General features: G+C 40.3%; 1 protein-coding gene across 40 annotated transcripts in view; it reads right to left on the bottom strand.

The window, feature by feature from the left end:
• Positions 1-25059, bottom strand: part of NEB (nebulin) — a 213229-nt gene that overhangs the window by 52917 nt on the left and 135253 nt on the right. For 37 of the 40 annotated variants that reach the window (XM_077320081.1, XM_077320041.1, XM_077320047.1 and 34 more), the window contains 26 exons: positions 24696-24803; positions 24492-24605; positions 24176-24373; positions 21359-21463; positions 20766-20870; positions 20571-20675; positions 19788-19895; positions 19568-19681; positions 17313-17510; positions 16171-16275; positions 15624-15728; positions 15001-15108; positions 14069-14176; positions 13256-13363; positions 11898-12002; positions 11702-11806; positions 9163-9261; positions 8027-8137; positions 7404-7508; positions 6391-6495; positions 5736-5840; positions 4716-4820; positions 4051-4155; positions 3404-3508; positions 2491-2595; positions 507-611 (listed from right to left, as the gene is read on the bottom strand). In XM_077320081.1, the coding sequence (XP_077176196.1) occupies positions 507-611; positions 2491-2595; positions 3404-3508; positions 4051-4155; positions 4716-4820; positions 5736-5840; positions 6391-6495; positions 7404-7508; positions 8027-8137; positions 9163-9261; positions 11702-11806; positions 11898-12002; positions 13256-13363; positions 14069-14176; positions 15001-15108; positions 15624-15728; positions 16171-16275; positions 17313-17510; positions 19568-19681; positions 19788-19895; positions 20571-20675; positions 20766-20870; positions 21359-21463; positions 24176-24373; positions 24492-24605; positions 24696-24803 (2949 nt within the window). The remainder of the gene's footprint in view (positions 1-506; positions 612-2490; positions 2596-3403; positions 3509-4050; positions 4156-4715; positions 4821-5735; positions 5841-6390; positions 6496-7403; positions 7509-8026; positions 8138-9162; positions 9262-11701; positions 11807-11897; positions 12003-13255; positions 13364-14068; positions 14177-15000; positions 15109-15623; positions 15729-16170; positions 16276-17312; positions 17511-19567; positions 19682-19787; positions 19896-20570; positions 20676-20765; positions 20871-21358; positions 21464-24175; positions 24374-24491; positions 24606-24695; positions 24804-25059) is intronic. The other 3 variants (XM_077320043.1, XM_077320052.1, XM_077320077.1) reach the window with 1 other exon arrangement.

The raw sequence follows: 25059 nt of genomic DNA, 5'->3' as shown, positions 1-25059 counted from the left end.
CAGTGACTTACAAATGTACTTAGAACCAGTAGCATAAAAGTGTATATTAATCACATCTCCATACTACAGAGGACACTTGACCACAGGACGGAAGGAAGGAAGGAAGGAAGGAAGGAAGGAAGGAAGGAAGGAAGGAAGGAAGGAAGGAAGGAAGGAAGGAAGGAAGGAAGGAAGGAAGGAAGGAAGGAAGACCCAATACAGGACCAGAATAGAAATTTAAATAATAATTTTGAGTGGGCATGGTTTAATGAAGCCATTTCATTGTACATTGGTGCATAATTCATGACAATCCATCATGTATGGCTAGGCACACTCAAAAAGCAGCTGTGCTGTTTGGGTGGCATAGTACAGACAGTGTCTAATACGAGCAGAACAACATGTTTTCAATATCATAGGCATGACCTATGACATCATTGGTCGCAGGCATGTCAGAGACAGATAAAGATCACCTCAAGAAATGTGACATGGCCACATTCTGGATGTCTTGGCCAATACAGTCACAGTACCTGACTGCTTAGTTCGCCTCCCAATTTGGCCAGCAAAGTTCTAGGGTCATCCACCACAACGGAATACTTATCCTTCTTCTTCTCATAATCAGATTTGTACAATTTCTGCTCAGAGCAGTTTTTTGGATGATAGCAAAGTAAAAGGCAGAAAGTTCAAAGAAATGTTGAAATACATAAAAAATGTTTAATCTATTTATTAAATACATTCAATCCATTCTTCTAAAAAGATGGAGGGCAGAAATACAATCTAAACCATTTTAAAGAAATAATTGAATTAGAAGGATTAGAAAGATATAAATCTGTATAGGATTACTCTACAAGTTTTCAGACCCATAGTCCTGATGTGCCACCCCCACCAGACTTGCAGACTCATATATATAATCCAAAATGTATTTAGAGTCCCATCAGAAAACACATACATGCCATCTGTGAGATATTAACTGCATGGGGGTTGGCTATTATGTGCCATTTTGGACCAGCACCATATATGATGGCTGCAAACAACAGCAGTCATATATACCTAAACCCATTGCTTTTAATGGGCTTAAATAGCTTTGGAACTCTCTGCTATACTGGGCAAGAACAGAAGACGTATCTGCTTGTACAAAGGCAGCTTCATGATGTACACAGAATCCTCCTAGCTGCAGATTTCTGTGTCATACTGAACATCATTCCCGGGGTTCTAAGACCTTCAGGAGTAGAGCTTTTGGGGGACAGAGGAAGCTGCAGTGGGAAGGAAGAATAAGACAAGCCTTGTTCCATTGAAGGAACTCCACCTGAGTTTCTTACATTGCGGTCCTAAACAGAGTTACACCCTTCTAAGTCCACTTAAGTCAGTGGGTTTAGAAAAGTATAACTTTGTTTAAAACTGAACTGTCAAGAGTCCCAGCTGAAGGAAAGAAAGCTAATATTTTCATGATTATATTATCCCTTTCTTCCACACTGATGTACCCTGGTGGATTTGGGGGTGAGTTAATGGAACAGCAGGAGTTACTCCATTTCCCATACAGATTAAATGAGCTATCTAACAAACAGGTTCTGAAACATGGAATGAGGTTCTGTAATTTCAAAAGAGAAAAAAAAGTCAGTGGTTCATAAATTCTTAGAAAAATTCTGAAGTTGTATCCTAAAGTTTGACCTTTGCTTGGAAGCTAGCGTCACTGAATTCTATCAAATTTACTTCCATGCAAATGCACTTAGGCTCACAACTGGAAGGTTTCCAAATTACTCATACAGTCTATACTAGAGATGGTCACAAACTGGAAAAATATAGTTAGTGTTAGTTTGTGGCCAGACCACAAACTGAATCATGAGCTGAATTGAACTGGGAGGTTTGTCACAAATGCAGCCAGTTTGTGGCTTGTGGCCCCATAAACCCCATTGAAAGGGACTGCGGTTCCTTTCAGCATGGTTTGCAAAAAGCCAGAAAAACCACTGAGTAGCCTGCTCCACAGTGCTCAATTGTTTTTGCAGCTTTCGTGGGGAACAGAACAAAATGCAGGGATTTAAATGAATTTGGATTCCCTTGCCTTCTGCTCTAGAATCATAGAATCATAGAGTTGGAAGGGACCTCCTGAGTCATCTAGTCCAACCCCCTGCACTATGCAGGACACTCACATCCCAATTGCTCATCCACTGTAACCTGCCACCCCTTTAAGCATTCACGGAATCAGCCTCTCTGCAGATGGCTATCCAGCCTCTGTTTAAAAATTTCCTAAGATGGAGAACCCACCACCTCCTGAGGAAGCCTGTTCCACTGAGAAACCGCTCTAACCGTCAATAACTTCTTCCTGATATTTAGACGGAATTTCTTTTGAATTTATTTCATCTCATTGGTTCTGGTCTGCCCCTCTATTCACGACACAAACTACTTTAAAAGTGATGAATGTTGCTTTATGATTTGGTTCACACCTGTTCCTAGTCTAGGCTTCTTAACCTGAATTGTCATGATATCTTTACTGCAGTCACTTGTTGTTCTGCTTACCTCATTCATTAGCTGAGTGGCATACTTCAAATGGATATTAATTGGAGCATCAGCAACATACTTGAACTTTGACTTTATCTTTTCAAATGATTCCTTGTACTTATACTAGAGGAAACACACACATAAAATACATATCATTATAAGTGTACAATCAGAACTCACAAAAGCAAGCACTAAAATAACTACGGAGGTACTGAAGTCTGAAGTAGACACAGCAGTGACTCCAGATGTGGACATATTTACAAGGGAACTATTTCCAGAAAATGAGAGGCTTGCTGCTGCTAAATGTGTCTGTCCCGCTGCAATCTGAAGACAGAGCAATCACAGTTTGATGATTATACCTGAAAAGCACCTAAGGGTGCCGTTTCAAAGGAGTGTTTGAACTTAATAGCAGATAGATTTAAACATGAGAAGCATGCAGTTACCCCCCCAGTGACAGAACATTATTAATGATAAATGTAGCAGTGATGTGAGATAAGTGCAGGCAAGGATGCCATTAACAATAAGTGTAAGCCATCCTCAAATAACTGGCACAGTAGGGCTTCCTTATGGCTAAGTTGGGGCACAAGCCATAGATAATTTCTGTTTTGTATACGCTATCAAAACTGGAATGCACTCTTGCAATTGTGTCAATGAGACTCGAGCAGAATTCCCCAGATAACTGTGCCCCATTATTATGCTACCATTGGCGTTAAGTAGGAATTCAGCTCACTTTTGTATCATTGAGCTGGCAATGGGAAGTGGAATCAATTAGTGAACCTTGAGTCTTCTGAACCATGCTTTAAAGATGAAATGTTTTTTAGAAAGCATCTGCCTAGAGTTGGATGTAGACCATCCCGGCTCAATTAGTAGCTAACAAACATGGAATCTAATGTTGGAAAAGAAAATATGTCTTTTGACAAGACACACATACCGGACTGTACAGTGCCTTGTTTTGCTCTGCCAGCTTAAGATCTGGAGTATCCCAGGCATAACAACCAATGCCTTTGAGCCATGTTAAGTCTTCCTTATATTTAAACTGTAAAAATAAAACAACAACAGCATGAATTACATGATCAGACTGCTCTCAAGAGGGGACCAAATTACTACTTCTGAGGTAATAACTGTATCAAAATCAGTAGAGATGCTCAGCCATAGTGTAGGCCCTGATAAGGTGATTGGAATTTTACACCAGTAACGTCTTTCATGGCTACAGTTTTAGTGAAACAACATGAAACTGTTCATGCAGTTTTCCTTAATGGCTTCTCAACTTGTGCACTCATTAATGACAGAAATATAAACCTGTCCTAAGCCTTAACTAGAAAGGGCTTTATGAAATGGTATAAAACCCCTCTGTTAAGAAAGGGAAACATATATTTGGAACCCATATCATTCTTGTCTTCGTTCAAAAGCTGATGGGTGGGATTGCCCCATTACCATTTCATTTGCATTGCTCACTGAAAGGGGGAAAAATTGAAATACCTTTTAAACGAGCCATTCTATGCCCCATTAAGTCACTCACAGCAGGATGTAAGGCTCTGTATAGCTAATATCTAGGTAATAGGATACATTCATACTCACATCACTGACTGCATCGGTAACGGCACGATGATGGAAGTGGTCTGGCCGATCTGGGATAGATCTCCAGATTCCTAATTGGCTCATGTACTTTTCTTTATATTTCACCTACATTTTTAAAAGCATAGCGAGAAATAGAAGACAAATGAAAATCACACCGTATTAATCATCTAATAGTATGATGTTTCAAAAGCAAGGATAGGGTGACACTATTGTACCACATTACCCAGACGGCTATGTGAAAAAAGGGAGTGGGAGTGAGAGGGTATAACTGGGCAGGTCTTAAGATACAGTGCAAATTGTTAGGCACTGGTGACATTGTCATAAACTGTGAAGAATGGCAGAAAGTAAAGAAGAAGCAAATGCCGATGAACAGGGAAATATTGGTTTCATCAAGCATAGAGGCCAAGAATAAGATGAAATTCTGGAGGTGCAATAAATATCAAAAGTGTCACAAAGATGCTCAAAAGTCACTCACTTTTTACGACTGCAAAGGGAGCTATAAACCCACTTCCACAATAGACATGGGAAACTATGTAGATGCACCTTTATTTCTGTTCAGCATCTTTAATACTTTCCTCCTTCCAGGTATATAACGTAACAAAAATCCATTGTAGCTTTTGGCTATGAAGGCAGGATATGAGGGAATCAGAAAAGCCATTGCCTACCTTGCTGATATCATCTGTGACCTTGCGATGGTACACAATATCCAAGGCATCCTTCACCGTGTGGTATTTACCCTTTGCTTGTTCAAATGTTTCTTTGTAGCGCAGCTGATAGAACACGAGGGAAGGCATCCGTTAATGTAATGTATTAAATATTGCTGAAATGATATACTATCCTTCAGCTCCATAATACCAGCCTACGTATTGACTTCTAAAATGTGATTTTTTATCCAACCTCCTCAACTATTGCCAACCATAGAGAGTCCAACATAAGTGACATAAGTGGGAGAACCTGAGCAGATTAATAGCTGTAGCTGGTTTTGCACTGGGAGTGGAAATAGGATTCCCCCTGCAAGTTTCTCCTCCCCTCACTGAACCATGTGGAAAATTAGCAGCAATACCCCCACGTATCCCTCCCTGTGACTTCCACACACAACCCTCCCAAGGCAGCAGACATCTACTGGTGAGGAGAGCAGCAAGTGTGTTTGAGGTGAATGAGAAGTTGAAGGTAAGTTGGAAAGAGAGGAAGGATGGGGTGAGGGAATGCCAAAAGTGGGCTGTAGTGGAGGGCCAAGGGTGGGGGTGAGTGAATGCCAAGCATGGGGGAGGTAGTGGAATGCCAAGAGTGGGGTAGGTGGGGAGAGCCGTGAGGACTGCGTTGACAGGTGGAGAAAAGATGTGGAGGGAAGACATGAGGTTATATTGACAGATAAGGGGAATGGGGAAAATGGAGAAATGGGGGATAGATGATCAGAGAAGGGGGTAGATTGACAGAGAAGAGACGGGGGCAAAAAAAATAAGGGAAGGAGGAGAAAGAGGAGGAGGATCGTTAAAGGAGGAGGAAGAGGGAAATAAGCAAAGAGGAAGGGACACAAAACGTCTCTGACGTTTCTTGGGGGTTCCTATATAATTCTTTCTGGAATAATCCTCTCTGATTTGGGTAAAAACTCCCTACTGTTAAATCATGAAAATTCAGCTCATTATCTCCCTGATTATGATCCGAAGTGTACAGGTAATACTTACATCACTAGCATTCAGGTAAGCTTTCTTAGCTCTGATGAGGATTGGTGTATCCGGGATTGTTACATACTTGTGCTTCATTTTCTCATAATTGCTCTTATATTTTTTCTAAATTGTATAGGGAGAAAGAAAAGCAAAACACAAAAAATAAACATCAAGTTGTTCACCTAATACAGCATTAACAGCACACAACCTGAGACTTGAAAACAGAAGCACCCTTGTTATGCATAAGCTAATTAATACCAGACACTATATTCACTTCTGGAGGAGCATTATTTAAGCAATTTTTCTTTCATCTTGTGATACCATTAAAAATAAACTAGAATTAACTTGGTGAGTCTGCCATGTGTTTTAGTGTTTAAAATAAGCCGGGCACAGTGATTCATCAGCAGAAGGCCTACATGGACGGGGACTTCTTTAAAAGTCTGATTTCCAAGGTCAGGGGACTCACATGGGCCAACAGCAGTGACGGCTTCAGTGAGGAGAAAGAAGGGGAGTGAAATTACTGACTCGGGATTCCAAGAATAAACACATGGCCCAAATAGAAAAGAGGCTCAGACGTGCTTTTCGGTGTTCTGTGAAAACAGCTCAAGGACTTTTCTGCACAGGGCTTTCTTCAGGACTAGAGGCCCATTTCACTTAAAAGAGAAGGTCTTACCTCACTGGCAAAGTCCTTCACATGCTTAGCAAGTTGCAAGGCAGGTGTGTGATCCCCAGCATGGTGGTGAGGTCTTTCTTTGGTGGCAAGTTCTACATACAAATACTATGGAAAAGATAGAAACCATGAACTGTCACGTGTGCCCCCCGTATAAAAGGCATTATGCTTTCTAAAGGAGGGACTTCTTCATCCACCATCGTTTGACAAGCTTAAGATCAAACATGAAGCGTCATGTTGTCATACACAGCTGCACCATTTCATTTGTCCCAAGCACCCCCTCTGAAATGAAGACCTGAGACAACCGTACGGTTTTCATATTTACTCTACATTATAAGCTATTAAAATACGTTAAGCTGTTTTAAGGGGGTAGGAAGTCCTAGGCAGCCTAACCATATATGCCATTGTTTGAGCAAATCTTCCTTGGCTCCGAACTTGGCCAGTGATTAAACCATCCCTGTTTATCTTCACCAGGATGTATAACATGCTGAGAAGTGCCAAGCTTCATCATCTCCCTTGATGTGCTGTAAACCAGGGGCAGTCAACCTGTGGTCCTCCAGATGTTCATGGACTACAATTCCCAAGAGCCCCTGCCAGCAAATGCTGGCAGGGGCTCATGGGAATTGTAGTCCATGGACATCTGGAGGACCACAGGTTGACTACCTCTGCTGTAAACCACTACCAGGACTGAGATGATACAGCTCAGCATCAGAGGCACTCCTTCCTTGGCCAACTCATCACTAAACTTGACCCCCCCTACATGCCCAGTGCCTCAAGGTATTTGCCAATTCTACCTAACCACCCCATTTCTGCCTGACTAGTCAAGGCCAATGAGAGACCGGGCCTGTTTATACTCTCCAACCCCAACTTATGTACTTCTTTCTTTATGCCAGATTTTATCCCTCTCTCCATTCGGAAGGACCAGATTAACTTGAAAATTAGAAAAAGTGGTGCTACATTGAACAGGAATTCCACGCCTCCATCCAGTCTTAGTTCTGTTCATTTAAGATGCTTACCTTGCTCTGTAGTTTTTGCCCTGTTTTGGCCCTGTGGAAATCTGGGGTATCAAGGATAGAGGTATACTTGGTCTTTCGCTCATTGCCAACAGCTCTGTATACAATCTGCAGGAATCACAACAATTTGGTTACGCCTTCTAACCTAAATATTTGGATTTCCATTAAAGAACTTAATCAAAACAACAAAAGTATATCTAATGTACCAGAAAATGAAAACATAAAATACAATGGCCAGTAAGCACAAAAACTACTGTGGTTGAGAATTGATCCATGGGTATCACTAATTAAACTGAGCTACGAGAGATAATTTCACTACATTCAATTCTTAGGATAATGCTTATTTTTGACAGACTGCCCTAAAAAAAAACTTCCATGAATAGACATTATCAACTTCAAAAGTTTTAGCAGCATACTTGAGCAGAGTGAAACCAGTTCAGCTGTTTCTGTAGAGAACTGATTGCTACAGTTATTTAAGACAGCTAGTTTGTGTTTGCCTCCAACCCGCTTAAGTTTCACACATGTTACAGCTCTGTGTATGCTCATTGTAACCAAAGGTCCGTTCAAATTCTTCCTCAGCTAAACATTTGTTTTAATGACAGAATGACTGGATATGCCAAACTCACGTCACTTAAATGGGTCTTCAGTTCTTGGATAGTCCTGTACACAGGGGTGTCCAGAACCACGTGGTATTTGTCCTGCAGCTTCTTTGCAGAGTTAGTATACACATAATGTGACTGAAAAAAAGAAAGAATTTCTTTCAAAAATACATGCTCTCCACAAAAACACAAATGTACATTGAAACCTAACAAAGAAAGTGAATGTAGTAACATCAGCATAAAATACTGAGCACAGGATGGTATAGTGCAGGGGAGGCCAAACTGGTTCTCCAGATATCCATGGACTACAATTCCCATGAGCCTCTACCACCATGGACATCTGGATGATCACAGTTTGGCCATCCCTGATATAATGGTTAGTGTTGGGCTAAGATCCAGATCCTTTCATGGCCAAGGAAGCTTGATGGATGACCTTGGCTCAGTCATATACCCATAGCCTAATCTACCCTTGGGGATAAAACATAGCAGAGGAGAAGCTATAAATAGCTCCGAGTACCCATTAAGGAGAAAGGTGGTGTGTAAATGAAGAAAATAAATATAACTGAAATTTTGAGATTTAAAATTTACCACCACAACATGAAATGCTGCAATTATTTGTCATGAGCATGCAGCATAGTAACCCCTAGGGATGCCAGTCCTCAAGTGGGACCTGGGGGGGCCCTGGTTTTACATCTCATCTCCAAAAGACAGAGATCAGTTCCCCTGGAGAAAATGGCTTTTTAAGGAAGGTGAACTCCATAGCATTATACTCCATGCCCCAAATCCCGCTCACTTCCAGCTCCACCCCCAAAGTCTTCAGGTGTCTCCCAACTCAGAGCTGGGAACTCTAGTAACCCCCTCCCCCTTGCTAAAACCATAATATATGGTATATAAGAAAAATGTTGTATTGTGTGTATTCTCTAAGCACATAGGAATACAATGCTAAAGCTGCATCTGGACTCAAGGACATTCAACAGGAAATATGAGAGAGAAGTATGTCACGGAAGACATACCAACCAGCCCATGACAGCACTGCAGGATTGGCTGCACATTTTATGTGGCACGGACACTGATCCTACCAGAACATTTATGCCAGTAACAATTAGCACAAGAATTGTAGGTCTAATGTCCACCAATTCAACACATTGAGAAAGAAAACTCACCCAGAGGTTACGTAAATGCCGAGCACGGACCATATCAGGAGTATCATACAGGAAGCATCCCAGGCCTTTCAGCCATTCCAGGTCCCCTTTGTATTTAATCTGCCCAAAAAATGTAATAGGTATTTTTAATACAGTTCTTAGCTATTTAGGAACAGGTCTGGCTAATACAACGTTATGAGCTAGAAGGTCCCTGGTTTAAAACTTGTCTCTACCATGAACTCACTAGGTGGCCTGAGGCAAGCCCCTTACTCCATCTACAGTGTGGGGAAAAGATATATTTTGACAAACTATTTTTATATTTTTAAAAAAGACAGCAATTTAGAAGGGTCACAAAGAAAGGAGGAGGGGCTACATAGAAGAAAAGAGGTGGCGTAGAAGTTAAGAGTGGTAGCTTCTAATCTGGTGAGCTTGAATTGATTCCCCGCTCCTCCACATGCAGCCAGCTGGGTGATCTTGTGCTAGTCACAGACCTGATAGTGCTGTTCTCACAGTGCAGTAATATCAGGGCTCTCTCAGCCCTACCTACCTCACAGGGTGTCTATTACGGAGAGAGGGAGGGAAAGTGATTATAAGCTGCTTTGAGAATCCTTCTGGTAGATAAAAGTGGAGTATAGAAAACAACTCTTCTTCTTTTATACCCTGCTTTTCACAACCTATGGCTTACAATCACATTCCCTTACTTTCTCCACAACAGACACCCTGAGGCTGAGAGAGCTCTGAGAGGAATTGCTCTCAGAGAACATCTCTGATAGGACTGTGACTAGCCAAAGGTCATCTAGCTGGCTGCATGTGGAGAAGTGGGGAATGAAACCTGTCGCTGTAGATAAGAAGTCCCCACTCTTAACCACTACACCAAGTTGGCTCTCAAGTTGGCTATATATATAAGCAAATAATATATATCAAAAATCATTACTGACTATCAAATATAGAAGAATGTTTTCTCCCCAACATCCCCTTCATTATAATCCTCAAAACATTCTCCAGAATACATTTTTTACCACAGGAATTTTAAGTTTCCATTTTAAATTTCTAATTTCATAACCTATATATATAGGGGTAAGAAATTAGTAATAGGCATACAGCATAGATAAAAGAATTATAACAATAAATGCATGTATGGATAATCAATAACTATAAAATAATAAATTAATACATCAAAAATTATTAAAATAAGATGTTAGGTCTCCCATTACTGATGTATTTTATAAGCAACAGCATAAAATCTTGCCCTTAATAATGTATCTTTAACAGCGGCTTCGCTGTTAAAATAGCAGCGTAATGGCTGGGTGGGCAGAGAATGGGTGTGGCCTGTCCGAGGCACCGGCACTCCTTGGGGGGAGGGGAGGGAGGGGGCTGGAGGGGGCTGGAGGGGGCTGAAGGAGGCGACCGGCGCCACCAGCAACCTTCAGGAGGAGAGGGAGGGAGGATCTCCCTGCTGCTTCTGCCCACCTCCACCAGCCTTTCCGCAGGCTCCACACCCTGCACTGGGGTTAGAGAAGCCGTCCAGAGGTTGTGCCACTCTTCGTGGGCAGGGGAGGGAGGGGGGAACTCCCCACCGCCTCCATCCGCCTCCTCCAGCCCCGCTGCAGCCTATGCAGGGCTCAGAGAATCTCTGGACAATGGCAGCTAGGGGCGTCAGGGCTCTTGGGGGTGGCAGAAAGAGCGGGGGGTGATCTTCTCCCTCTCCCTTTCTCTCTTCCTATCCCTGTCTCTCTTTCTAACAACATTTTTCTTCTTTTTAGCACTCTGTTTCTCTCTTTATTTTTCTATTTGTTTCTTTCTCTCCCTCTCATTCTTCCTACCTATTTCCTTCTCTCTGTTTCTCTCTCCTTTTCTCTGTCTTTCTCTCCAACTCTTTCTTGCTTCCTTTTGCCTATATTTCTTGCTGCCAGTCTCTTTTCTCTCTCTCTCTTCCTATTTCTTTGTAACTCTTTTTATCTTCTTTCTCTTGCTCTTTATATATATCTTTTTTCGTTACTCTCTTACTACCTGTCTCTCTTTCCTACTTTTCCCACCTCCCACCATGCTAACACCCATTGTATCCCCTACCATGGGCTTTCACTCTAGTACTGAGATCATTCATTACAGAGTAGCAGCTGTTTTTTTATACCTACTTTCCCTCAGTGCATAGAGAACAACAAAGTGAAACCACCATCTGAACCCACAACAGGAAAAAATGTGACAAGTGTAGAACTATATTTAATGTACCAGTCAAGTGTGTAAATACACAGAAAAATGTACAGTATAAATGCATAAAAATATGATACATCAAAAAGGAGTAAGTGCACAAGATAACCTATGAATTGCTTGCCTGTTTTGAATAGATATTTATCAGACCATTGATCTATCATGTTTATTCAATTTTAAAACTGCCACCAGTTAAAACAAAGAGCCACCCCAAAGGTGCTGATCCCATATACTGAAACCAATGAGTTTTCATACAGTGTTAAAAGTGAAACTGAAATGTGCATGAGGGTAGCTTAGGAGTTATAAAAGGATCAATCTAGCTAGTTGGATTAAGTGCAGAGTGCCATCTTACATCACTTGTAATCTCTCCAACGTAACGGCTATGCATTGTTTGAGGAGTATATGGAAGGGAAATCAAGTGCCCCTGCATCTTGAAGAAGTCAGTTTTGTAGATAAGCTGAAAGAGAAAATGAAAGGGGAAATGAGGGAGGGTGCTCTGCATTTTAAGTATAATAATTTTGAGTTTCCACTGAACAACTGAAACTTACATCACTGACAGCTTCCTGGGTGGCTTTCACTTGACGGATTTCTGGTGTGTCAGGTGTGGTGTGAATTTTGTCCTTATTTTTGTGGTATGTCTCACGATACAGCCTCTGTAAAATAACAGAAAGTGTTCCAAATAAAACACAATTTGTTGCTGCTCCCCTAATCTAGAATTCTTTGCATACTTGGCATAATTTAAAACTTACATTTCTATCCCGGTATCTTTTCATTATGGCACTAAATATAACATGAGCTTCAATCCTAAGGACACTTTCCTAGGAGTAAGCCCCACTGAATAAAAAGGATTTACTTCTTATACACATAAAGAGGCTTGACAGAAGATTTCTCCAGACACTAACTAGACCCACACTCCGATCTGGATAGCCCAGGCTAGCCCAACCTTATCAGACCTCGGAAGCTAAGCATGGGAGACCTGGCTACTAGAGGCCCGCAGCGGCAAATCAGCTCTGATAGTCCCTTGTCTTGAAACCCCTATGAGATTGCTATCAGACAGTTGTAACTTAACAACACTTTCCACTATCCATTCCTGCTTTGGTATAGTTGAAGTCTGACAAAATGTAAATGATGCAGGTGGTAAGGCTGATAAAGTCTTGCAGTGTATTATGTTCCTGAGTCTTGATGGGGTTCAACTGGCAGAAGCATTACCAAAGTGGGCAAAGGAGCATGATCTCTGTCTCCAGTGCCCTCCCTCGAGCCCGCCTCCCTCTCCCTTCTACCCTGAACGGGGCTTTTATTTGGGGGCAAACTGCCTGGAGCAATGAATACTCGTTGCTTAATCTAGGCAGATTTTAAAAATTCCCCCACCAGTTGACACACAAAGCATTTCTCCCAGACCCCCCCCCCAAAAAAAACCCAAATATCATGAAAAAAAAATTCTTGAGCTTCAAGGCTGGGGGTGGCATTAAAACGAGCACTATGCATCTATGAAAAGATGCATATGCATCCCAGTGGAGAAGTCTCACTTTTTTAAAAAGCACTTACATCACTGTCCCTTTAAAACAGGGAGAAACATGATTGGCTGCCTGCCTGCCATGAGTGACAGGAAGGGGGAGATAGCGCTTCCCTCTCCTCCGACATTTCAGGCAGCCATGCAGAGTGCCAGAAAGCAGCAAAAAACGGCAGAAGAAAGCAGGAGCACATGAAGATGAGAAATGGTGGGGGCATGATTTTTAATAGCATCATGCAATTTTGCTGGCATGATGCTATTTTTTAGATGTGTGGAAAAGCCCTAAGATTTCCATTCTAAGAATGGAGATTTTATGAAATAATGTACACTATAGAACAATACTGCGTTTATAATTCAGCTAGTGCAGAATCTAGCAATATAAATACTGTGCATTACCTCATTGAGAACCTTATTAACTTTCCTTATATTTACAAAGGGAACGGCTTTGGGTCCAAAATTGTAGCCTTTATCCTTGATATGTTCATAGACTTCCTTATATTTCAGCTGAAACAAAAAATAAGCAAAAAAACCCCTCAGTTCATATCTCTTTAAGAATCACAAGGTATAAATGAACTTAAAACTGAACCGGATTTATATAATTTACAAGAACATTAATATGTAGATGCAAATTCCTGAAATTACAATGAGTTATTCCTCTTGGTAATCTCTCATGGTTCCTCATATTTCCTACTTTCTTATGTATTTATTTTTTTCATTGATTTCCCATGCCCTATGTTTTTGCAGTATTCTCATATTTCTGTAAATCAATAAAACGTTAGCATCAAATAAAATTGCAGGTTAATACACTGTCTGGGATTCAGTTTAGATACCACAAACAGCAATAATTCAACAAAAAAAATTAAATAATTTCACATACATTTAATCCGTTTGGTAATAAGAAATATACCAGTCACCCTACTTCTTTCTTGGAAGAAAGCCATACAAATTTCAATAGCATTAAATAGGGGGCCCATCCCTGCCCCAGCTGATGTTTCTCAAAGAGAAATAACATTTTAAAGTGGCCACTGTTCGACAGCATAACATTATTTCCAGTTAAGCCTCAAACTGAAATTATATCTACTTAAGAATTGGCAGAAAGTATTTGAGAATGCCAAAAGGATATAGTATGATGAATTTGTTTTAATTCTAAAAAAAATAATAAAATTTGCACAATAAAGAAATTTTAAAATAAGGTCATCATCTACTTACATAACTACCAATGTACTGGGCATGTTTAGCATGCTTGAAACCAGGAGTGTCTGCGGGGAGTGTATATCCGGTGGGAAGAGCATGCAAACCAGCATTTCGGTAGAGACCCTGTCACACAAGAAAATAAGATTTCTTTGATTTTGCAACAAATACAAACCCACCCGTCATAGCCAGAGCTGGTCTTTTCAGTACACAAATACCTAAGAATATAAGAAGACCCCTGCTGGAGAAGACCAGCGGCCCATGTAGTTCAGCATTCTGCCTTACCCAGTGGCCAACCAGTTCCTCCGACAGCAGAGCATTGAGACTTCCCCTACTGTTGACTTCTGGCTTCTGGGATTCAGAGGCTGACTGTTTCTGAATGAGGAGAATGTGGCTAGTAGCCACAAATCTATCTAATCCCCCTTTAAAGCTGTCTATTCCTGTGACCATCACTACATCTTTTGGAAGCAAATTCCACATTTTAATTATTCTCTGTGTTAGGTAATTGCTCCTCTCATTTCCTGTGGACAAGTCCCCTGACAAGCAATCCACAAGGGACACTTGGCTTCTCCCCATCCCTTTCAACCCCTCACACTTTCCTTGTCAGTTGCTCTGATCTCAACCACTACTCTTCCCTATGGACAAGCACTAATAAGGTATATATGAGAGCTACAGCCAGTCGCTGCAGGGAACAGATGGGGACTTGTGATGGCCATATGGTTGTAGCTCAGTTTATGAGCCTATATGATAATTTCATTGAGTAATGATTTTGTAAAGGATTTTTTTCCTTCGGTGGTCATATACAACATTGAAAAGGTATGCATGAAGGAAAAATTTCCACTGGTAGACTTTTTAATTATTGTTATACTAATATTTTGGTTTTATAGCACCATGACACTAATTCCAGTGCATCCTCCCTCCCATTCAACACAGTTCGGTGTTTTACTTACCTCACACTGTATTTTGTATGCATTTTTGGCTCGCTCCAAATCCACTGTCTTATCAACAGGAGTATATTTCCCTCTAATGTTCTGTACATAGTCATGACGGTAAACAGCCTGAGGAATTGACAAAGCAGAGCAAGTTAAGCATTGGCTCACTGTACACATTCTATTTCTTCTTGTGTACCAAATATTGGTACAAATATTGGTACACAAGACTAGGCACACAGATCTGGCCCAATTTTTGAAATGCAGGAGGCAGGGTTCCTTTATAAGAAAAAAATATATAATACCAGGTAGCAAATGAAATGGTTAATATTCCATATGCCCAGTTGTACTGCGAGATGAAGAACTCATGTACTGGTTGAACGCTGTGTTGTATTGTTTCTATTGTGCTTATGATCAGTATATCAAGTGTAATAGAATAAGCATAGACAAAAGTAGGAACAAATTCTAAGGGTCAAAAAATTGGCTGTGTGTGACTCCAAATAAAATACTCAATTTGCTGATGCCAGGTGTGAAATATAACAAGTGGTGACATGAACAGGCAAAAACGAATGCTGGATGATGTATTGCAGCAATACTTGGTACATGGTAGAGAAGCTGAGTTTAAAGGGGAAAGTCATACTTACTTCACTCAGGTTCATACCACTTAGGACATTCTGGTCATACACTGGTGTGTGTGTCACCACTGAGTATTTACTCTTCATTTTATCAGCCTTCGATTTGTATTTGAACTATGAAAAAGAAGAACATTTGCATTTGTATATATCTTCCAAGTCTTTTACGTAGGTCTGTATTTTTGAATGCACCTAGCAGCTTTTTGCTGGCAGGGGCTCATGGGAATTGTAGTCCATGGACATCTGGAGGGCCACAGTTTGACTACCCCTGGCCTAGACAAGCAGCAGTTCCTTGTAGGCAGTTCCATGATGCTAAAACTTGATCAAGCACTACGACAAATTCCTGAAACAGGCATCCCAGCTGAGAACCAATCAGTGCCCATGGAGTCTTAGAATATGTGCTTCTGAAGAAGCAAGTTTGTTCACAGAGCAGGACTCACATAATGACAAAGTGGCACATAGCGTGCAAACTTTTTGATGGCCACGGAATTGACATGTGCCTGAATCTAGGAAGCAAACCAGAACAGAGGCTAAGCTGTTGTTGAAAAGCCAGACTTACATCGTTGCGAAGGTCGTAGGCATGTTTGGCATGGAGAATTTCAGGAGTGTCCCAAACAAAGCACCCAATGCCTTTGAGCCAGTTGAGGTCATCTTTATAGACAATCTGATTGGAGGGTCAAGAAGGAGAAATAATGAGAAATTCATAGCAATAAAATAGGAAAGATGCATCACATCATAATCAGACTTTTTATTTACCCTAGGAATCTAATTTTGTAGATCGTGGTAATTTTATTAAGCATTCCCAAATCAGCTAGGTAGCAAATAATGTTCTTTGGGAAGCAAACAACCCTGGCAATACCATTCAAAAATCCCATTTCACTTTTCTTCAGCTATCTCAACTATCAAGTATTGTTTGAGAGAACTGTAAGCTAAAAGCTAGAAATATGGCCAAGTTATGGTAAAACATCTATAGAACCCATAACATAGAACTCAAGTGCCTGCTGACTTACTTCCCGTGAATAACACATAGCCTCTAGGCCCCATTCCTAGTTCCCATTTAGCTCCTCCTTTCTTTACAGCTGTTTCCTCGGATTTCTAGAGATTCTCAGGGAGCTAAACATTTTCTCTCACTTACGGTGGCCACTCTGTCTCTTGACCAGGCTTACTGGAATTTACCTCTTCCTTATCCCACAATCTAGTCTCCCATTATCTGGCCTGGATTTCTGTGAAATTTCTTCAGCTACCCCTGCTAAAATTCTCTTTTCTTCTCTGTCTGCTTTTCCTTTTGGTAATCTGTCAGCATATTTTCTGCTCCACAGCCTTCTTCTGATTACTTGTCTCTGGGTTCCTTGTCCTGGTTTCTATAATCTTAACATTTTTTAAGATTAACTTAATTTTTTTTAAACATGTTAATCTTAACATTTTTAAAACATCGGTGTCCTGCTATGACAGCTGAGTGGCAACTGAAGGAAGGAGAGAGCAAACTGTTCTTCATTTGAATGCTATGCCTCAACAGTGGCCCATTCAAGTAAAAAATTATTGGCAAATTATCATTTTAACCTGTATTTAGTAACCCCAGCTGTGATGCAACCAAAGATGGTATGTTGCACCATCCATGTTCCTTTTTCATAAGATATACTAATGGACATTTCACAATGAAAAATTTCCTCAGAACCGGCACAATACAGCTTGCTGACTTACATCGCTCAGTTGATCGTTGACTTTTCGAGCATGGGCATGGGCATGGGGATCTGCGATGTTAGCCCACTCGTGGAGACGGATGCGATAATCGATTTCACTAACTTTCTTCTGAGTGTCTTTAGCAGACACGATGTCAACCATGTCTGGAACAATGTGAATTTTGGCCTTGTTCTTTTCATAGGTATCTCTGTATAACCGCTACAAATTAAAATAACTAAATTAATCACAGGTTCTTTAAAATACTTCATACTTGAAATGTTGTCACCCCTGGCTAATTTTCTAAGGCAAGAGACACGGTCTGGAATTAGAAGAAGAGTTGGTTTTTATATCCAGCTTTTTACTACCCGAAGGAGTCTTAAAACAGCTTACAATTGCCTTCCCTTTCTCTCCCCACAACAGACACCTGTGAGATATGTGGGGCTAAGAGAGCTCTGACAAAATAGTTCTAACAGGACTATGACAAGCCCAAAGTCACCCAGATAGTTGCATGTAGAGGAGTGGGGAATCAAACCCAGCTCTCCAGATTAGAGGTCTCCACTACACCAAGCTGGCCCTTTACTGAAAATTAATATTCTTTACTATACTCAGAGTAGCTTTCAATAATAAAGATCACAGCAATTAAATAACAATCTAATTAGGCAAAGTCAGAGAACACATGCTTGTCATGCACAAACAAGCTTAATTCTGATTATCACTGAATTCAAGTTGGTATGCTCTTAAATCAAATCCTGTGCCTACACTTTGCACCTCCCCCCATCCCGCATTTTCTCTTGGAAATCACAGCACATATGCTAATGCACACCAATGACAAAAACTGGATAGTGTCACACTGATTCTTTTCTTTTTGGTGTGGCATGGTTGGTCTCTGTGTAGATCAACTGTTGGGCCAGGAGAGAAGCCTCTCTGTGGATCAGCTGTTTGTCGGGCTGTGCAAGGAGAGCTGGCTCAAATTGGCCCTCCCTGTCCAGCCCAAGCTGATCCCATGGTAAAATTTATCTCAGCATATCAGCTATTTGTTGGGCTCTGTGGGGGAGCAGTTGACACTGGCCAGCCCAAGCCAATCCTGGAGAAAGAAGCTTCTCAGTGAGATCAGATGTTTATTGGGCTTTCCGGGGAGGGCAGGTTCAAACTGGCTCTCCCCGCACAGCTCAAGTCCAAAATTCAGGAAAGCTTTGAGGCATTCAAAGGGACCTAAAGCCTGATGAACAGCTTATCCCACTGATAAAAGTCTCTCCAGAGGATCAGCTTGGGGCATGGGGAAGGCTGCTTTGAACAGAGTCTCTTTGCACAGCCCGATAAATGACTGATCTGTGGAAAGAAGTCTCTCCATGGGCTTGGCTTGGGAGGACCAGTTTGAACTACCACTTCCCCTGCTCAACCCAATAAACAGCTGATCTGTGGAAAGAAGCCTCTACACAGATCAGCTGTTTGTTAGCTGTGCAGGGAGGGTCAATTCAAACCAGCCTCCCCAGATAGCCCAAGCCAAACCTGGAGAGGGATTTCTCTCTGTGGTATTTTGGGCTGTTCAGATGATGGTTCAAACCAGCCCCCCATGAAGCCCAATCTGATCACGTGAAGAGACATTTGTCAGTGGGATCAGCTGTTTGGTGGGCTCTAGATTCCTTTGTATGCTTCAGAGCTGAAAAATTCAGCTTCCTCGAATCTTGGAGAACCCAAATCCCTATACCAATACTGGGATTCAGGTGATTTGAATATACCAAATTAGTACAGGTCAATTCAATCTGAACCTGAAATATGCCACACACAAAAATTGGGGGCACATCCCTAGTGCAGAAAAAGGCCATTGATCATGTATGAATTCTCAGCATTAGATTTATTTAGAACTACCAAGATATGACTGAAGAATTTCAGATCAAGACCAACCGTAGAGAATTTAGATATAGAATTCCTTTCCAGGTGATAAAAATTGTGAGTTTTATACCCCTCTCCTAGTCCATTATGTAGTTTCATCTGGATATCTAACCTACAAATTTTTACTGTCTTTTCTTTTTAAAAAATTCAAAGCAGAAAATATGAACTCTTACACTTGAGGAAAAGGCAATTTAAAAGGTTCGTGAAATATGGGAACTTATCCTTGCTCATGTTCTGCCCTTTTTAAAACTGAGGCTGGACTGGAAGTAGCCCAAGAAAGCTACAGGAGCCCAGTCAGTTACTTTCTTGGTGCAGAATTGGTGGGGATTTTATCTAATCTGGTGTAAAATGGTGTTTTGTCTATTGAATCTTTAAAAACTTACATCGATATTCAATTTGCCAACTTTTAGGCATCTTGCAGTATTTGGATCATCCTGAACTCCTCTTGGAAGAGTGTAAAGTGCTTTAAACTTATCGTATTCCTCCCGGTACTTGACCTGTGCAAAAGGAAAATGGAAATCACGTTGTTATGATTACATAATATTTGTTATTGAAATAGTAGTAGCTATTTCACCAACTGTATAGGTTAAATGCAGCACTTACAATACTGGCATTATGCTTCAGTTCTTTAGCACGAACAAATGGCACAGCATCCGGAGGTAACGTGAAGGTAACAGACTTCACTTTTTCCCAGGCTTTCTTATACAGGTTCTGGAGGCAGGAGAATTTTAAAACATGCTATAACAACCTTCAAAACCAGACTTTATCCAATACATCATTTAGCTAGAACATACTTTACATGCATTGATTATTAATTTTATAAAATTAAAAAACTTTTTAGAAGTATGAAAACAGTATAAGTCTTAAATAATAAAATCCCATTTTCAACCGCTAATTATCTTTGGGCATTCTCTGTATACAAAGGCACAAAATTTAGCAACCTCAAAAAAATCCACCTCAATAAAACAGTATTCGTTACTTCGCATTTGCTACTAAATCAGCACTTATTGGTGATAACAAGCAATGATTTGGCTATTTTTCATCTTATTCAGCAACTAGCCTAAGAGTTATCCCTCCATGTAGATCTTACACAATTACTATTTTTACAAACCTCTTCAATAACAACCAAGCTCATGCTTTTGTTCTGATCTTCAAAGATGGTGAATTTCCATAGCTGTGGGGCAGCTATAGAGAAACTTATATTTTTTCCCTAAATATCCTTGCTGTAACACAGATTGTGATCTGAAGAGGTATTCTGGGTTGACAGGACATACACTCAGAGGAAATATCAGAGATAACTCAAATTAACATGTGTGCTATTATGCACACTGTTTATAGCTTTAAAAAATGACGGGACCACAAGGCAAAATCAAACTCAACACTTACATTGCTAAAAAGGTTCTTCAGATTCTGAGTCCTTTCATGGTCTACTGTTTCGAGCACTGTGGTATATTGGTCCTTTATTTTATGGTACTCTTCTTTATATTTGACCTATATTAAAGGAAAATGTATCCAATAAATGCATCCAAAAAAGAATGAAGAGCAAGGGAGCTGGAAGGAAGAATGAGGAGAATGACTCACATCACTAGCATTCATGCCACTCTGGAGTGCAGTTACATAAACGGGAGTGTCAAGAACGATGCCATAGTTCTTCAAATTCTCTTTCCCTGATTTTGTGTACTTCAGCTGTGAAACAAAGACAAAAAGCAGTATTATCACAAAGAATAGATTCTTTAGTAGCTACAGGTGGTATTACTATGCTAAGCCATATTATGCCTGTTTACCGACTTGTATCACAAGCGTGGGATAGGTTTAGTTGTGGCCAGTTCCCACTTCCTGGAGCAAATATACAGCCTCTTTTAAATTGCATTCCTGGGATTCTGTTTCTAAGGAATACCATTTCAGGGAGCCAACACAATTTATACAAACCAGTTTATATTCTAACACCATAAATTTATAATCTCAATCATACAAATTAAGGGTGTACTTGTAAATAAAAATAATACTTGTGGTAGGACAGATGTTTATTCCACAAAGAACTGGGTGAAGCTGCCTTTGAAATGCATTAATAGTTCGATGATTTCCGGAAGTAATGTATGAACCTAACAACGAGGACTAAATTCTGGTATGACTGATACTACAGGAGAAGCTCTTCAAGAGAGAAATTTGCTTACTTGACTCTGGAGATCATAAGACTTCTTAGCGTGAAGGATTTCAGGAGTGTCCCACACATAGCATCCAATTCCTTTCAGCCATGTTAAGTCATCTTTGTACACAACCTGAAAATAAGTATAAAGAAATATTTACTTGGCAGAAAACGTACAGTCTCCTTGCATTTTCATTCTTTTCATACTGGTATCTTTTCAATGCCCTCTGATTTTGGATTAGTGGAGAAAGCAAAAACAGGAGTACAGCAAGCTACTGCTGCAAGCAGAAGCTGTTGGGAAGTACATGAATTTCGCAAAAAGACTTCCAAGGAAATAATACTTAGTTTTCAAAGTATGTCACATACTTGACAGTGGAATCTTAAAACTTTCAATCCCCTTTGTATTATTTTCTTAAATAGTTCAGGTAAGGGCCCCATTGTTCTTGAAAGGCCTCTTCTGTTCTTCCGTTAACTATTAGTGTCAGTTTAGCCATCTTGGCAAAGTCAGCTAGTTTATTCAGCCAATCTTCTGTCGAGGGTAGTTCTTGCGTTTTCCATTTCTTGGCCAATTCTAGTCTTGCTGCTGTCATCGCGTAGAAGAAGAAACTCTGTGTGTGGGTTGGGAGGCACTGCGGAGGAACACTTAATAACATAGCTTCAGCTTTCATAGAAAATCTAAGACCCCACATTTTCTGCATAATAGTATGTATTTTTGCCCAAAACTTATAGACTTTTTCACATCTCCACCACATATGAAAAAAAGAACCTACTTTATCATCACATTTCCAACATTTGTCCAACATTTGAGAGCCAGTTTGGTGTAGTGCTTAGGAATGCGGACTTCTAATCTGGCATGCCAGGTTCGATTCTGCGCTCCCCCACATGCAACCAGCTGGGTGACCTTGGGCTCGCCACGGCACTGATAAAACTGTTCTGACCGGGCAGTGATATCAGGGCTCTCTCAGCCTCACCTACCCCACAGGGTGTCTGTTGTGGGGAGAGGAATGGGAAGGTGACTGTAAGCTGCTTTGAGCCTCCTTTGGGTAGGGAAAAGCGGCATATAAGAACCAACTCTTCTTCTTCTTCTTCTTCTTGTTACAATTTTTGGCAATTTTAGCGATCACTTTTGGTGTTACATACCACCTATAAAACATTTTATACCAATTTTCTTTAAGTATTTGACTGTTAGTATACTTTGGTATTCTAGACCATACTAACTCCCATTGTTCCATTGTCACATTAATCTCAATATTTTGCATCCATTTGATCATAAGTCACAGCTGACTTATGACGACCCTATAGGGTTTTCAAGGCAAGCAATGTTCAGAGGAGATTTGCCATTGCCTGTCCGGGCACTCCTTTATGATCTCCCATTCAAATTCTTACCAGGACTGACCCTGATTAACTTCCAAGACCTGATGAGATCATGCTAACTTGGGCTATCCAAATCAGGGCCAGTAATTCATAGGGCCACCATAAGTGGGAAGTGACTTCACAGCACTAACATCTTACATATGAACCCACTGCAGGCGATGGGCTTACATGGGTATAACTCTGCTTACAATTACACTGTCACACTAGTAAAAGAAACTAGGCTAGTATTTCTTATCCTTATACTGTAGATGGGAAACTGAGGGAGACAAAGTGAGTTGTTTATCATGGGTTCTGGCCACATCAAGATTTTACTTGGATGACAGGGCAAATATAAAAGCTTCTTAAGAAACTGAAACAGAACAAATTAAAAACTGTATGGTGAAGTGGATGCAGAATCTAAACCACAATATCTCAATGGACGTGTGGAAACAACGTTGGGGGAAAAACATAAAAGTTACAAATTGTCAAATATTAAGCAAAATTGGTATAAAATGTTTTATAGATGGTATATAGCATCAAAAGTGTAAAGCAGAATGTCTAAGCAACATGATGGTAAATGTTGGAGATGTCATGAAAGTGTGGGCTCTTTTTTCCACATGTGTGGAATTGTAAATAGGTTAGGACACTATGGATAAAAATTCATACTATGTTAGAAAAAATGTTAAATGTAAAATTTCCACGTATGCTGATTTTATGTTATTAAGCTTACTTCCCGTTAATCTTCCCAGCAATGCCAAAGAATTATTTTTTCATGAGATGACAGCAGCAAGATTAGTAATTCCTCAGCAATGGAAACATTCTGAACTACATACGGTGATAGTTTGGCTTGATAAGCTCGAAGAACTATGTAAGATGGCTAGACTGACAAATCTAGTAAACAGGAGCCCTCCAGGCGAATTTCAAAGTCACTGGCACTTTATATGCATTACATTAACAAGTAGATTTGTAAATTGTATTAGACTAAAAGAACAATTGAAGGGGAGTACTCACTTTAAATATCTATTCTAATGTATCCACTATTTCTGTTAAAGGTAAAGGTAAAGGTATCCCCTGTGCAAGCACCGAGTCATGTCTGACCCTTGGGGTGACGCCCTCTAGCGTTTTCTTGGCAGACTCAATCCGGGGTGGTTTGCCAGTGCCTTCCCCAGTCGTTACCGTTTACCCCCCAGCAAGCTGGGTACTCATTTTACCGACCTCGGAAGGATGGAAGGCTGAGTCAACCTTGAGCCGGCTGCTGGGATTGAACTATTTCTGTTATGGTCATATATATATACACACACACACACATATATATATATATATATATATATATATATGACTTTACTTGGAGTTCTCCTGGGTCATAATAGTTAGGCAGAAAACTACATGTAAGGTGTAGGAAAAGAGTTGATTACTCACAGGTCTGCTATTCTATTTTCCCTATTTTTGTTATATGAAGCTTTCTTAAAAATCAAGAAATTTTTTTACGTACATCACTTAGAATTTCCTGGGCTCTTTTGGCCATGACAACATCATGCTCTTCAGGTGAACAGTTCCACTGGTGTAGATATGTTCGATACTCAAGATCACTAAGGATATATTGGCATTTCTTGGCCAGCACGTGATTGATCATGTCACTTGGGATATGAATGTGTGCCTTGGTGTCCTCATAATTCTTCCTATAGGCCAACTAGAAGTCAAGATATTAAAATAGAATATATGATTTTGAGGTTTTTTAACACCATACAATTATCCTCCTTTAATTATAATTTTAACACCGCTCAAGGGAATTTTTTTAAAAATCTTACCGCACTCCTTATTTTTTGGAAAGCCAAAGAATGGACAACACTTGGGAAATCATTTATTTGTGTCCCAGCAAGATAATGGCCTTTTTGCTTCTCATGTTCTAATTTATATTTAAGCTGCAAAACATAAACATGAAGCTTGTTAGGCAGGTACAGTTACACAAAGAGAGGCATTGTGACTACAAGGGAAAGAAAATTCATACTAACCTCACTATTAACGTAGTCGGCATGTTTGGCCCCAACAATAGGGATGTAGTCTGGAGGAAGAGTGTACCCAATGGCCTTGCCTGATTCCCACGCATCCTTGTAAAGTATCTAGAAAGTGACAAAACGAGCACATGGTTTATAAATGTCCAGGACATAATTCAACAAGTGTAGCGCTGTTGTTTTTTTTAAAACTAAAACAGAATTCAGACAGCCCAAAATTTCATAGTGATAACTTTTCTGCACCTCTTTAGCGGTGTTCCCTTCTAAATCCACTGGCCAAGAAGAGTATAAATCTACTTAGACCTGCACTGTCATTCTTACATTTTTAATAGACTGTGTGCTATTGGATGAATTTTGTATGCGT

This window comes from Paroedura picta, chromosome 2, assembly GCF_049243985.1.
Source record: "Paroedura picta isolate Pp20150507F chromosome 2, Ppicta_v3.0, whole genome shotgun sequence".
Lineage (NCBI taxonomy): Eukaryota > Metazoa > Chordata > Lepidosauria > Squamata > Gekkonidae > Paroedura > Paroedura picta.
Note: the sequence above shows the minus strand (reverse complement) of the source record. Positions and strands in the feature narration are given on the sequence as shown.